This window comes from Mustela nigripes, chromosome 16 (assembly GCF_022355385.1).
Source record: "Mustela nigripes isolate SB6536 chromosome 16, MUSNIG.SB6536, whole genome shotgun sequence".
NCBI lineage: Eukaryota > Metazoa > Chordata > Mammalia > Carnivora > Mustelidae > Mustela > Mustela nigripes.
The window spans coordinates 13,942,293-13,956,826 of NC_081572.1; the positions used below are offsets into that span (position 1 = coordinate 13,942,293).

Consider the following 14,534-nt stretch of genomic DNA (forward strand, 5'->3'; position numbering starts at 1 on the left):
TATGATCTTTTCCTCTTATCAATTCATAACTTCTTTAAATAGATGGCATATAGCTGTACAAGAATTCAACTTTAAGTGATATAATCAAAAGCAACGTGTTGTGGGTGACACTGTTCCCTACTATGACTGACCAGGTCATTGTGATGCCTATTCTATAGATAAGGCATGAGAGAGTAAATGAGTTGCCCCTAAATGAGGTAGTAGCTGAACTGACTCAAATCCTTATCTTACAGTTTATACTCAGCTTCTTATTAATACTTACTTTGTGCAAGTGGAGCTCATTTGAAATGGTTAGATAAAAAATAATAACTAACATTTATTGAACACTTCTATGCCAGGAACTGTGCTAAAAGTTTTACAGAATTACCTAATTTGATCCTTAAAAAATATGAGGTGGGTACTATAGTTATATGTGAGAAAATCAAGACTTGGATAAATTGCCTAAGAACAACAACTATTAAGTGACAAGCTAAGAGTCAGACAAAGTGGTCTGAAACCTTTGGAGAAAAAGTAATTGCCTCTTGGCAATGTATACACCAGTGCCTTACAGTTTTTGAAATCTGTATTTATCAAAACTTTGTTAAGACATTTTTACTAATTATATATGCAGTTAGAAATTTGAAACATTTGCTTCATCTTTAAAACATTATTCTTTAAATGATAGGCCTGTTTGCCATTGGATTATGGAAGTTTACCATCACTCTCTAGATGTTAGAAGCTCTGATACCAGCTTATTTTTTAATTGCTTTTTTTGTTGATTTGAAATAGATCAGAGGTTGGATCTGTGCAAACTTGGGCCAAATGACAATGATACGGTTAGAGGACAGATAGTAGGTAAGTGGAATATATAAAATCATGTGAAATTTTGGCATCATTCAGACTGACCGAATTCTAAATATCTTTTAAATCCAAGTGCACTAACTATAGCTTCATTGTATTGGCTTGAGTTAAATGAGTCACATAAAAAGTTTCAAACAGTGGATCCAGGTTCCAGGCTACCTTAATTTAAAGAATTTTAAAAAACCAAACCCTTGAACTATAAATAATGTTTAAAAAAAAAAAAAAGAAAAAGAAAAGTAGGCTCCTAATGTGAAAAACTATTGCTCCTTTAGACAGTCTTTTAAAGACAGACTTTATACATGGTCTGAAACTTTTCTAAAAATAGTTCTTAAACTGGTTTTTGAGTAAGAATATTTTATTGAACTTTGTTTAACCTTTACAGTTTTAAGGGGCGCCTGGGTGGCTCAGTGGGTTAGGCCTCTGCTTTGGGCTGAGATCACGATCTCAGTCCTGGGATCGAGCCCTGCATTGTGCGCTCTGCTCAGCAGGGAGCCACCCACCCCTGCCTGCCTCTCTGTCTACTTGTGATCACTCGCTCTCTGTCAAATAAATAAATAAAAATATTTACCAAAAAATCACTTTACAGTTTTAAAATAATCAGTGCTAATTGAAAAGAATATGAGGAATGATAGAATACTGATGGGAGAAAGGGAGAGGTTGCTATCTTACTTGTGAGACACTCAGTGGGCTATCTTGAATTGACTCAGAGGAAGAGTTTTTTGTTTTAAAGATTTTTATATATTTATTTGACAGAGACACAGCAAGAGAGGGAACACAAGCAGGGGGAGTGGGAGAGGGAGAAGCAGGCTTCCTTTGGAGCAGGGAGCCTGATGGGCGAGTTGATCCCAGGACTCTGGGATCATGACCTGAGCCGAAGGCAGATGGCCTAACGACTGAGCTACCCAGGTGCCCCAGAGGAAGGACTTTATACAAAATTTCCTGAGATTCAAGAATTGATGGATTGATTTTTGATCAAGATACATAGTGTGTGGGGCTCCTGGGTGGCTTAGATGGTTGGACATCTGCCTTTGGCTCAGGTCATGATCTCTAAGTCCTGGAGTGGAGCCCCACATTGGGCTCCTAGCTCAGCAGGGAGTCTGCTTCTCCCTCTTCCTCTGCCTCTCGGCCTGCCTGTGCTCTTTCTGTCTCTCCCAAATGACTAAATAAAAAAATCTTAACACAAAAACAAACAAAAAAACCCAAAACAAGACACATAGTGTGGTAGGATACCAAGGTGGGCTCCTTTGAGGCTTCTTAAAGAAGAAGACATGACTGGAATTTTACCACTTCAGTATAGAGCAGAATTTAAGATAAGTTGATTGCATTATGAACCTATCAGAGAGGTTTTAGTTACTGAAGTTACTTTTGAAGGGCCTCGTTTGCCAAGGGAATGAATTGGGTTCAGAGTGAATTGCCAGAGTAGCAACATGACAAAGCCCTATGATAGTTACCACAGGGAAGTGTCTGCACTACAGCCTAATTGAGAATTCCTGTCATTCTTAGATTGAGAAGGGAGTAAAAGAACTCAAATGCTGGCATATAAGACTTTTTTTTTTAAAGATTTTATTTATTTATTTGACAGAGACACAGTGAGACAGGGAGCAGCACAAGCAGGGTTGAGTGGGAAAGGGAGAAGAAGGCTTCTTGTGGAGAAGGAAGTCTGATGCAGGGCTCGATACCGGGACCCCAGGGTCATGACCCCAGCCGAGGGCAGACGCTTAACGACTGAGCCACCTGAGCACCCCAACATATAAAAGACTTGATCTCAGCCAAAAGGCCAAGAAGTGATATATAAGACTTTTAAATGTGATAGTTCTTACTTTATTTGATTTGCTATGTTATGTAATTTTTGCCAACTAATGTCCAGTAGTAACAAATAGTTCCGCTAGGTGTAGATGGCATTTATAAAAACAGCAGACTTTTCCTTTGTCAGTAATTAGAAATAAACCTATGGAGTATATTATATAAAAAAAGCTTTTCTTTAAAATGTGTGTGTGTTTAAATTTGAAGTTTTTGTGTGAATTTGGTTATCATAGTAGAGATATGTTGGACTCAAACATTATGCTTTATTGTCCTGCCATTTAAAAACAGAATAAATTAAAAAAAAAATCAAAACCAGAATGAGTTCTAGTTCTTACTGAATTAGACCTTTCCAAATAATCATGCATAGATGTATATAACATCCTTTGGGAAATGGAGAAAAGTACACTAGAATACTAACTTTAAAAAAATATATATCCCTTTCTAATAATTTTATATACACTTATATGTGTATATTTTTTATGATTTTTGTTCATTGAATATAAAATTTTTGTTTTCACTTACTGTAGCCATTATTAGTGTTTATAGTTAGTGATTTTAGAGGCTGAATTATATTAATATGTCATAGCTTAATTACTAGACTTTTAAGTTATTATTATTATTATTATTTTTTGCTATTGTAACATTGAAACTTGCAAGCATTTCTGGACACTTAGCTTTATCCTATTTTTGGAGTATTACCATAAAGAAAAATCTCCCAAATTGAGACAAGTGATACAAGGTTATAAGTCCTCTCCCTTGTTTTTGAATCTGTTATTCAATTCTTCGCATCTCTTGTGAGGTTTTTCTTTTTTTGTTATAAAATCAAATAAAAGTATAGACAGAGAACATAAGGAGCAACCATAACATGGCATCATGGTCATTACCTTAATGTATATACCTTTTTAAATTTATTTATTTATTTTTATTTATTTTTAGAGATTTTTATTTATTTGATAGAGAGATCACCAGTAGGCAGAGCAGCTGGCTGGGCGGGGTGGCGGGGAGCAGGCTCCCTGCTGAGATAAGAGCCTGATTCCGGGGGCCCAGAGATTCATAACCTGATCCCAAGTCAGAGACTTAACACACTGAGCGACCCAGCGCCGCATACCTTTTTTTAAAATGATGTTACACTGTACAGAATTTTAAATAACCTGATTTAATCTGTTCTAAACATCTTTTGTTGTTGTTCATGGATGCATTTTAATGTTGTATAGCAGTCCATGGTGGACAAATAATTTAGCTGTGTGTTATTGCTGGATGTTTAGATTGTTTCTGATGTTTTAATGTTAGGAACAGTGTTCTTAAAATCATAGTAGTTCTATGGTTCATTTTACATTTTGCTAGGATTAGGCCATTTAAAAACACAAACTCACCTAAAAATTGCTTAGGTGTTTTGTAATGCAGCAGTATGGAGTTGAAGCTTATGAAATCCTTAATTTTGAGACTTAATATTATTCTAAACTCGCTAATGAAAAAATACATAGTTTTTGGGCGCCTGGGTGGCTCAGTGGGTTAGGCCGCTGCCTTCGGCTCAGGTCATGATCTCAGGGTCCTGGGATCGAGTCCCGCATCGGGCTCTCTGCTCACCAGGGAGCCTGCTTCCTCCTCTCTCTCTCTGCCTGCCTCTCTGCCTACTTGTGACCTCTCTCTGTCAAATAAATAAATAAAATCTTTAAAAAAAAAAAAGAAAAAGAAAAAATACATAGTTTTTGCAGGGATTATATTTGGGTAAGCATTTCGCTTAGCCTTTCTGTATAAAAACTGGTTAATACTGTTTTTAGTGCAATTTCCATATAACATTTTGTTTAAATTCACTGAGGAAAGGTATGTTACAATGTCACCTATAAATGAAATTCATATAAAGGTGTAACGTATTGAACTTTCTGATTTTTCAAAATTTTTGCAGAGCTGGAAGATTTCAGAATTTTGGAACCCTTCCTAGAACGAAGGGTCCTTAGATGTCATACTTTATATAGTAACTGGTTAATTCTTTAAAAGTTGGGTTGGGGCATTTGGGTGGCTCAGTCTTTAAGCATCTGCCTTGAGCTCATGATCCCAGGGTTCTGGGATGGAGCCCCACATCAGGCTCCCTGCTCAATGGGAAGCCTGATTCTCCCTTCCTCTCCCCCTGTTTGTGTTCCCTCTCTCGCTGTCTCTTTCTCTCTGTCAAGAAATAAATAAAAATCTTAAAAGATAAAAAAATAAAAGTTGGATTTTAGTCACATTTGCCCGTTCCTATTTTATCTTTTAGGGAGAATTGCCAAAAATAGAATTAAAGAATATTAGAGCAGCAAGGGGACAGACATAACAGCCTAACTTCCTCATTATTTAGATTATCTAAACTTCAAGAATGTTAAGTGTTTTGTTGACGGTCATTTGCCAAACTAAGTGTTAGAGCCTGGTCTAGAGCTTACATCTCTTGCTTCCAAATTTATAGTAGTAGTTTTACACCACACATGATTATGTACTATTTTAACTCATGGAATCGAAGTATTGCCTGATTGCTAGAATCCAGTTTCATGGGTTTTGTTTTCTGTTTTTTATTTTTTAAGATTTATTTATTTATTTATTTATTTATTTATTTATTTTTTTTATTTTTTTTTAAAAGATTTTATTTATTTATTTGTAAGAGAGAGAGAGAGTGAGAGCAAGCACAGGCAGACAGAGTGGAAGGCAGAGTCAGAGGGAGAAGCAGGCTCCCTGCGGAGCAAGGAGCCCGATGTGGGACTCGATCCCAGGACGCTGGGATCATGACCTGAGCCGAAGGCAGCTGCTTAACCAACTGAGCCACCCAGGCGTCCCTTATTTATTTATTTTTAAGATTTATTTTAGAGGGCACCTGAGTGGCTCAGTTGTTTAAGTGTTTGCCTTTGGCTCAGGTCATGATCCTAGTGTCCTGGGATCTAGTCCCACCTCAGGCTTCATACTCAGTGGGGAGTCTGCTTCTCCCTCTGCCTCTCCCCGCTACTCATGCTTGCTCTCTTTCTCTCACAAAAATAAATAAATATAATCTTAAAAAAAAAATAAAGACTTTAGAGAGCAAGAACAGGAGGGGCAGAAGGAGAGGGGGGAGAATCTCAAGCAGACTTGATCTCACAATCCTGAGATTGCAACCTAAGTCCAAACCAAGAGTTGGATGCTCAACTACTGTGCCACTCAGAAGCCCCTCTTTGTTTTTTTAAAGGTGTGTTAAGAATTAAACCCAAATTAATGTGAACTTTTCCAGTTCCTCTGTATGTGAATATACCTTTCATGTGTTATGCCTGTTTTGAGTATAGTAGAGGGCTTGCATTACTCCATTACAATGGTCAAAAGGGATTTAAACTCTCCTCTATGACCACAATAAAGGATACAAAATCATAAAATTTTAATGTCACTCCTAAATGGAAAAAGAAATTACAGATTTATTAAAAGCTGAAGAGTTCATTCTGGAGTATTAAATAAGCTAGATGTCTTTTAAAGATACATATTTTAAATTGAAATAAATCTTTCTCGTTTTCCAACTCTTAGTAATTTTTTCGTTGTCTTACAGTAAGTCTTCAGTCCAGAGACCGAATAGGCACAGGAGGACAAGTTGTGGACTGCAGTCGTTTATTTGATAATGATTTACCAGATGGGTAAGCTGAGATCATTAGAGAAATATGTTGATAACATCCTTCAAATAATGACAAATAAATTGGTATTTATTGTATGCTTAACTTTAGAAATTTGCCGAACAGTTCCAGAATGTAGATTTTTCTTATTTTTTAAAAAAGATTTTATTTATTTATCTAATAGACAGAAATCACAAGTAGGCAGAGAGGCAGGCAGAGAGAGCGGGGGAAGCAGGCTCCCTGCTCAGCGGGAAGCCTGCTTCTCCCTCTTCTACTCTTCCGCTTGTGTTCCCTCTCTCCCTGTGTCTCTCTCTGTCAAATAAGTAAAATCTTAAAAAAAAAAGAAAAGAAAAGAAAAGAAACATTAATGAACCTGTGTTTGTCAGGTACTGTTAGCACTTTCTGTGATGCGTTAGATCACATAACTCACGTGTGTGATTCTGGAATTAGACTGTCTGGGTTCTAATCCTTAGTCTTCTGATTTACAAGCTTTGTGAATTTAGTTAGTTTATTTAACTTCTGTAAGCATTGATTTATATTCTAGAAGAGGATTGTGATAATAGTATTTATGCCATAAATTGTGAGGATTAAATGAAATCAATCATATAAAGCACTTAGCACAATGTTTTGCATATACTGTTTAGTAAATAATTAGCTGCTATTATTACTCTTGCTGCTACTGTTGTCACCCTCATTCATTTAGTAGATTAAAAACACTGGGACTCAGAGGAGTAAGTAAACTTGCCTTGAAGGTCTCATAGTGAATGGTAGAGCTGGAATGCAGACGTGTAAGCCCCGGTTCCAAAGCTCATACTTTTGATTACTGTTCTGAAACCAGCGCTGACACTATTCTGACTGTATTTTTAACTTTCAAAACATGCTTAATTAACACCAGTGAGGTGTAGTTTATATACAATAAGTTATTTAAAGTATGTAATTGGTTGGGTTTTGACTTAAATTATTTTTGATCCGAAATTTTATATCCAAGCCAGGGTATTCACTCATTTTGTTTAAACTCTTAAAAATCACCATAATTTAAGTCTGTTTATAAATCACTGTAGTTCCTTGATACATATATTAACTCTTATGGCTGAAGTAGATTATGGTAATTTTGAAGGGGAAGTTTAGTGTGAAATAACTTATCAGTATTAAGAGATTACAAAATTTAAGGCTTATTCTACACTTTATAGTACTTTATAGTGCTTTCTTCCCCATATGTTTTATATCACAGTCTTTAAAAAGTCTAATTAGGTCTACATTTTATAATATAGTTGTACATGTATATAATTTATATATTAATTGATAAGCACTACATTTTGTGCTTTGTTGTCACAGGGCAAAAGACCCTTTAAGCATCTCTTTATTTCCTATTTTTTATGGCTCCTAAACCTCTGCAAGGGTTTTGGTGGAAATACTAGCATTACCACATTTCTGTGGTCATTTACTGATATATTTATATATATATATATATGTATATATATATACATACACATACATACATACATACATATTTTGTTGTTGTTGTTGTTGTTACATGGATTAAAAAGTTACTGAGGAGGAAGTACCATTGTTTTTTAAAAAATAGTTTGGGTAGGCTAAATGCTTTAAAAAGCTTTTATAGGGGCGCCTGGGTGGCTCAGTGGGTTAAAGCCTCCGCCTTTGGCTCAGGTCATGATCCTAGGGTCCCGGGATCAAGTCCCACATCGAACCCCACATCAGGCTCTCTGCTCAGCAGGGAGCCTGCTTCCCCTCTCCTCTCTCTGCCTACCTTTCCGCCTACTTGTAATCTTTGTCAAATAAATAAAATCTTAAAAAAAAAAGGTTTTATACACTTTTATGTTAATTTTAAAAATTAGGTGTGATTTTTATTTTTAGTATGCCCCCCCCCCCAATTCTGGAGAAATTAGTATAATTTAATTGAGTGCTGACATTATTGGAGAATTCTGAGTTAGGCTGATGGAGAATATTAGCCACACTTCCATGTAAACATTTTAGAAGCTTCAGAATTCCAGAAGATACATTGTACAGTTTTAAAATAAGCTGAAAAAAATTCCAGTATTCTATTGATTTTTCAGTTGTCATTCCTGATTTATCATAACAGATGTCTTCCTGGCTCAATTTTGCACTAAAAACATTCTGTATCTACCTTCCTATTGATGCCTTATCTCTCAATTTTTATTTAAGCTGGGAGGAAAGGAGAACTGCCTCTGGAAGAATTCAGTATCTGAACCACATAACAAGAACTACGCAGTGGGAACGCCCAACACGGTAAGAACATACAAATGTCTTCCCGCGGTCTCTGCTTTTTGCCTTCCTGAAATTGCCACTTTCTGTTTATCTGTCAGCTTTACCAGATTTCCTTTCTTGGTTTATACTGCTGAAGATCAGTAGATCTTACAGCAAGTGCCACTATTTATTTCCAAAAGTCATTTTCAATAAAGATTGTTTAGCAGGTCATCCTGTTATTGTAGCTCAGGGCCAGTGATGTTATTTAATAAATATTTATTAAATGAGTTAACAATAAATCGAGAAGTCCTTTTATTTCTTATTTTTCAAGAATAAGAAAAATTCTTGAAAATTTTTTTCAAAATTTTGAAAATTTTAAAAAATTCAGTTACTGAATGGCTATAACAAAATATAGATACTGGATCTTTATTTGTTCAGTCATGTTGGGGTATGATTGTGTTATATTGCATCCAGTAAGGTCTGTGATCAAGATAAGAACCAGATGTTCTAAGACCATGTGGAGGGCAGGGTAAGGGGATGTTAGAACCTGCAAGGAAAACTCCGAAGGAGAATTTCTGAACTAAATCTTCAAGAATGTTAGAATTTAATCAGATAGGGGAAGGTGATGAAAAGTATTGAGAGTAGTAGTAACAGCTATCATTCAGTTCACCAAATGGTTATATGCCAGTTACTGTGCTCAACATTTATGCTGTAACAGTAAATAAGGCAGAAGGGCCTTCATGGAGCTTACTGTATAAAGGCATGGGGATGTAAGATAATTTTTAGAAACTCCCAAGGAAGCACTTTTTATTTTTATTTTCATTTTTAAAGATTTTATTTGGGGTGCCCCGGTGACTCAATTAAGCGTCTGCCTTTGGCTCAGGTCACAGATCCAGGCTCCCTGCTCTGGTGGGGAGCCTGCTTCTCCCTCTCCCTCTACAGCCTCCCTGCTTGTATGCCTCCCTGCTTGTGTGCTCTCTCTCTCTGTCAAGTAAATAAGATGTTAAAAAAAAAAAAAAGATTTTATTTATTTAGTTATGTGTGTGAGAGAGAGCTTGCATGTGCCCCAGACAGGGTGGAGGGGCAGCAGGAGAGGGAGAGACACGAGACAAAATCTCAAGCAGGCCCCATGCTCAGCTTGGAGCCAGACTTGGGGCTCAATCTTGTGACCCTGAGATCATGACTTGAATCGAAATCAAGAGTCAGACATTTAACCAGTGGAACTACCCTGGCACCATGGAAGTACTTTTTTTTTTAAGTAATTGAAAATGAATAGGATAAGTGGCTGAATTTCCTTTTCTTGTTTGTTTGTTTTGTTTAAGTAAGAACATTTTTTTGTTGCCTCTGTTGAGTGTTTGTTTTGCCCTCCATCCCCTGTTTTCCTGAGCAGGAATGGCACCAGATACAGAACATCAAATGCTTCTCTTAAGTTATACCTACTCTTATTTATTGGGAATTAGTTGCTTAACTCATTAAGTCATAGTTTCCCTCTTACATTACAGTTCTCAGGTAAAAGCTTAGCTCATGTTGCCATTTTAAAAAATGCTTGTTTGAGAGTTGTATTTCAAGTATTAAACTGCCAATGATCTATTGAAGTGAACCCATTTTTACTGTATCTGAGTATAAATGATTGTGTACTTTTGTCAGTGCTTTAGTGAAGTCCCATTTCCTTCTAACTCATTTAACTGATGAAACTGACTTTAATTTCCACGGGTATAAAGTTGATTGTGGTTGTAAATGTTAGTTTAAAAATTAACTCTTGATTATCCTTTTATATTTTTGATGACCTGTCAGTATACCAGAAGTTCTTTGAAGAGTCACACCGTCATCTTTATTCATTCAATAAATATTTACTGAGATACTCTTAAATATGTCAAGCACTGTTCTAGGTGCAGGGGATATATATAGTGGGAAACAAACTAGGTGAACGTTCTTCCCTCAATAAAGAAATATACTAGTAAGGGAAAACGAGGATGCAGATAAAAAATGATCAAACAATTGCAGTGCTGAGAAAGTAAGGTGAGGTACTTATCAAATGCCTGGGTGACTGCCTTAGAATTGAAGGTCAGGAAGGATGTCTCAGACGTTTAAGCTTAAACTATGATTTAAATGACAAAAAGGAGCCTTGGCCTAGGGAGAGTAGGAGAAAAGGGCATTCAGGAATGGGAGGGAGAACTCCCTTCTAGCCCTAAAGGTAAAAACAGTCTTGGCAAATTCAACGAATAGGAGAAGTGTCAGTGGCCAGAGTGGAGTAGGAGAAAGATGGGAAGTCAGGTCCAAGAGGTAGGCTGAGGCTAAGTCAGGAAGTGCTCACATCTACAGATACATGTGGATTTCATATAAAATGTAATTAAAATCAGTATAAAATGACTTAAGTACATAACTGACTGTGCCTGTAACATGAGTTTGGTGTTTAGAGGCATCACGCTTGCTTTTATTCGGTTCTTGAAATCATCATATTTGTGTTGATCATTCCGTTTTCTTGTGATTATTCCTGCAGTACAGACATTGTCTAGAGAACTCGACCTTTGATATCTCAGTTGAGTAACTTTTTATCCTGTTACTTTTCAATAGACCAGCATCTGAATATTCAAGTCCTGGCAGACCTCTTAGCTGCTTTGTTGATGAGAACACTCCAATTAGTGGAACAAATGGTGCAACATGTGGACAGTCTTCAGATCCCAGACTGGCTGAGAGGAGAGTCCGGTCACAGCGACATAGAAATTACATGAGCAGGACACATTTACATACTCCTCCAGACCTACCGGAAGGCTATGGTATGACTAGCAGAGGAAAAACAAGTGTGGCTTACTGATTTCAGCTTGCTAAGAAAGCCAGAAAATCAGCTTTAAAGAAGTTATTAATCTGGGTTTAGGGATCCTACATGAAAATGAATGTGTAAAATCTCCCAATCTGAAAGTCTTTGAAGTGGTAGAAGACTACCTAACCAGCAGTTTGACTTGGGCTAGTCGTTAACTTCAGTCCTCTTGCTCTTTTATAATGAAATGAGATGAATGATGCCTCTCCTTGTCTCAGAGGTATCGGGAAGAGCATGTGTAACAATGTGAGGTTTCTTGCAAATGGGCACTTTGTAAAGGTAAGGTTACCACCTTGTTACAGATAACAGTAATCTGAAGTCAGACCTGCGATGCAATTTTCTAGACTACATATTTAGAAATGCCATCAGAAATACGCTTTGAAGTTATTTATATCTTCGTATTGTCTATAATTTTGGATTATCTGCATGATTTGGGTTATTGTTGTAAGTGATTTAGTCACTTTTATGTTTGTGTAAAATTATTATAATCTTATATAATTTTCTAGATTGTAGAATTTCATGTAGAAGAGGACTTGAGTCTTCTAGTTGGTACAGAACTTTCTAAATCACAACCTGTGAATACTCTTGTAGATACTATTAACTCAGCTGTCTTCTTTCTTGCTAAAAGTTGGCCAAAATAATTACAGCCTTACCCTCCCAGCAGCCTGTAGATAAACCATATCTGGGCTTATGGTGACACCTAATGACCAACACTGGGAATCGCCTGATCTAACCTGAGTTTTGTTTTTCCTCTACAGTATGTTTTAAACTGTTCTGCAAATGCATGATTCTAGCTTTATTTTTTTTAAATATGTTTTAACTCTTTAATTAAAAAAAAAAAAAAAGAAACCAATTTGTCCATTAACTGTGCTGTGCTGCACAGGTTAACCTAAGTAGCACAGTGATGAGAGCATGGCCTTTGGAGAAAGACCTGGGTTTATATCCTGGCTTTGCTGCACATTAGATGTGTGACATTGGGCACAGTATTTAATTTCTCTGAGCCTCAGTTGTATCTTCCATAAAATGGGGAAATTAGTGATGATTCTAAGTGATGGTTTCATGTGAAGTGGCTGACAGTTTCCAGCACAGAAAGCACTTAGTAAACTTTGCCTGTTACTGTTAATGTTCAGACCTTAGAAGGAAGTATTTTCTGTCATTTCTCTTTAATTGAGGTTATAAGGCAAGCAGTTCGGAGTGGGGGTGGTTATATTTTACAATATTACGTGTGATTTGGATTAAAAAGAAATTTTGTACAACCAAAACCTAGGAGTAAAATGGGTACCAGGGCTGAAAGTATCTCAGCTTTCATCTGTCACCAATTTTAAACATTTTCGTGTTTATGATTTTAAGAAGCTTAAAGTTTAAATTGACTTTATTATAGGTGTATAAACAAATTTATATTAATACATATTAGCAATAGTTGTTTTACATGTTGGAATTTTTCATTATATTTTGTTTAAAGATAAGTGGTTCTATTGCTTAAAAACACAATTAAGACTAAAAACCACTGTTAAAGAACTTTTTTCCACAGATTCCTTCCCTTTTGTCCTGGTTTCCTTACTCTCTTCCCAGGGCCTTGGAGTTAATTTTGCCTTTTACTTTTTCTCCCCAGAATGCATGCTTGTTCTCTGGTCTTCTTTCTAACTTGCTTATTTTTGCTTCTTTGTCTGTTTTTGACTATAGAGTGTCTCCCCCCTTAAAATGGCATTTTCCGTCTGTTTTTCCTTCGTTTGAGTTTAAATGGTAGTCTTGAGGAAACACCTCTCTCAAGAAAAAACCTTAAGTTTTGTTAATAAAATTAGGTGTAATAAACAAGCATTACCAGCCTGCAAACCCTTTGAAAGTTTTTGCAAGTCCTTGGAGAATCCCCGACAGTTGGCTAGCCTCTTCCTCTGAGCTTCCTTTTATTCCCCCTCAGGCTCCACTTTAAGGCAAACAAGAGATCATTTCTTCTTGTTTGTTTTGTTGAAATATTGGTACCATGACAGTCTTGTTTTCTCTTTTCCATAGCAACATGTTTAGTATTTAAGCCACATTGTAAGTGTTGTTGGCTTTCAGATAGGTGGCCTCTTGCCCTCATCACCATTTATAAGATTGTTTCCAGGAGAAAATGTATTGAGTTGAAAAAGAATGATTTATAAAACATTTTCTGGTAATACAGTAGATTGGTAATTTGGAGAATTTCACTATTGATGTAATATCCTAGTGTCTGTAGTGATGTAGTATCCTAGTGTCTGTCTTTGATTTGAACATTCTGAATATGTTTTTATTATTAGTGTTTCTTAATTTTACAGAACAGAGGACAACACAACAAGGTCAGGTGTATTTCTTACATACTCAGACTGGTGTGAGCACATGGCATGATCCAAGAGTGCCGAGGTGAGAACATATCTAAATACTCTTCATACCACTGGATACCTGTTTGACTTAGGATTTCTTTGATTGTTTAATCTTCAGCTTAACATGGTTTATGTAAAAGTTAGGTTCTTTGTGACAGTCATTTCAGTTGACATTTAGTAGAAAGGCCTTCCTGTTTCTCTGCAGTGTCTCCCCAGTGTCCTGCCCCCAACCAGCCCCCAGCCCTTTTCTCCTCTCACCTTTAAGAAAAAAATAAGGGTGAAAACACGAGTCCTTTAGGAATTTGAAAATTGACCCAGAGAAGAGCATAAAAAACATTGCAAAATATACATTCCCCTCCCCAACTTTTTTTAAGGATAATAAATAGATATTTTAATTTTTGGCTAGGCTTTAAAAAAAAAAGATTTATTTATTTTAACCTAATGTGAGAGAATTCATTGTTTTTTTGGTATTTTTATGTATTCCTTAATAAAGTTTCATTTTAATATACAAATAAATGACCTAATTAAAATACATTTATTTATTTAGCCACTTTTTTTTTGTATCAGGTAGTACTGTCATGTGATTTTTCTCTTATTCCATTAATATGATGTTACATTAATCAGTTTTCAAATACTGAATCAGTCTTGCAGCCTTGGAATAAACGTCACTTGATTGTGGTTTCTTAAGAGTTAAAAGAATTAAAATTCTTTTCTTTTCTTTAAAAGATTTTATTTATTTATTTGACAGACAGAGATCACAAGTAGGCAGAGAGAGGAAGGGAAGCAGGCTCCCTGCTGAGCGGAGAGCCCAGTGTGTGGGGCTCGATCCCAGGACCCTGGGATCATGACCTGAGCTGAAGGCAGAGGCTTTATTTTTTTTTTTGTTTTTTTTTTTTTTTTTTTTTTTTTTTTTTT

General features: G+C 36.2%; 1 protein-coding gene across 1 annotated transcript in view; it reads left to right on the forward strand.

Moving 5' to 3' along the window:
* SMURF2 (SMAD specific E3 ubiquitin protein ligase 2) overlaps positions 1 to 14,534 on the forward strand; it is a 122,703-nt gene that overhangs the window by 83,823 nt on the left and 24,346 nt on the right. Inside the window, exons 5-9 of the mRNA XM_059380793.1 lie at positions 769 to 834; positions 6,176 to 6,260; positions 8,421 to 8,504; positions 11,037 to 11,239; positions 13,575 to 13,659. Coding sequence (XP_059236776.1) covers positions 769 to 834; positions 6,176 to 6,260; positions 8,421 to 8,504; positions 11,037 to 11,239; positions 13,575 to 13,659 — 523 coding nt within the window. The remainder of the gene's footprint in view (positions 1 to 768; positions 835 to 6,175; positions 6,261 to 8,420; positions 8,505 to 11,036; positions 11,240 to 13,574; positions 13,660 to 14,534) is intronic.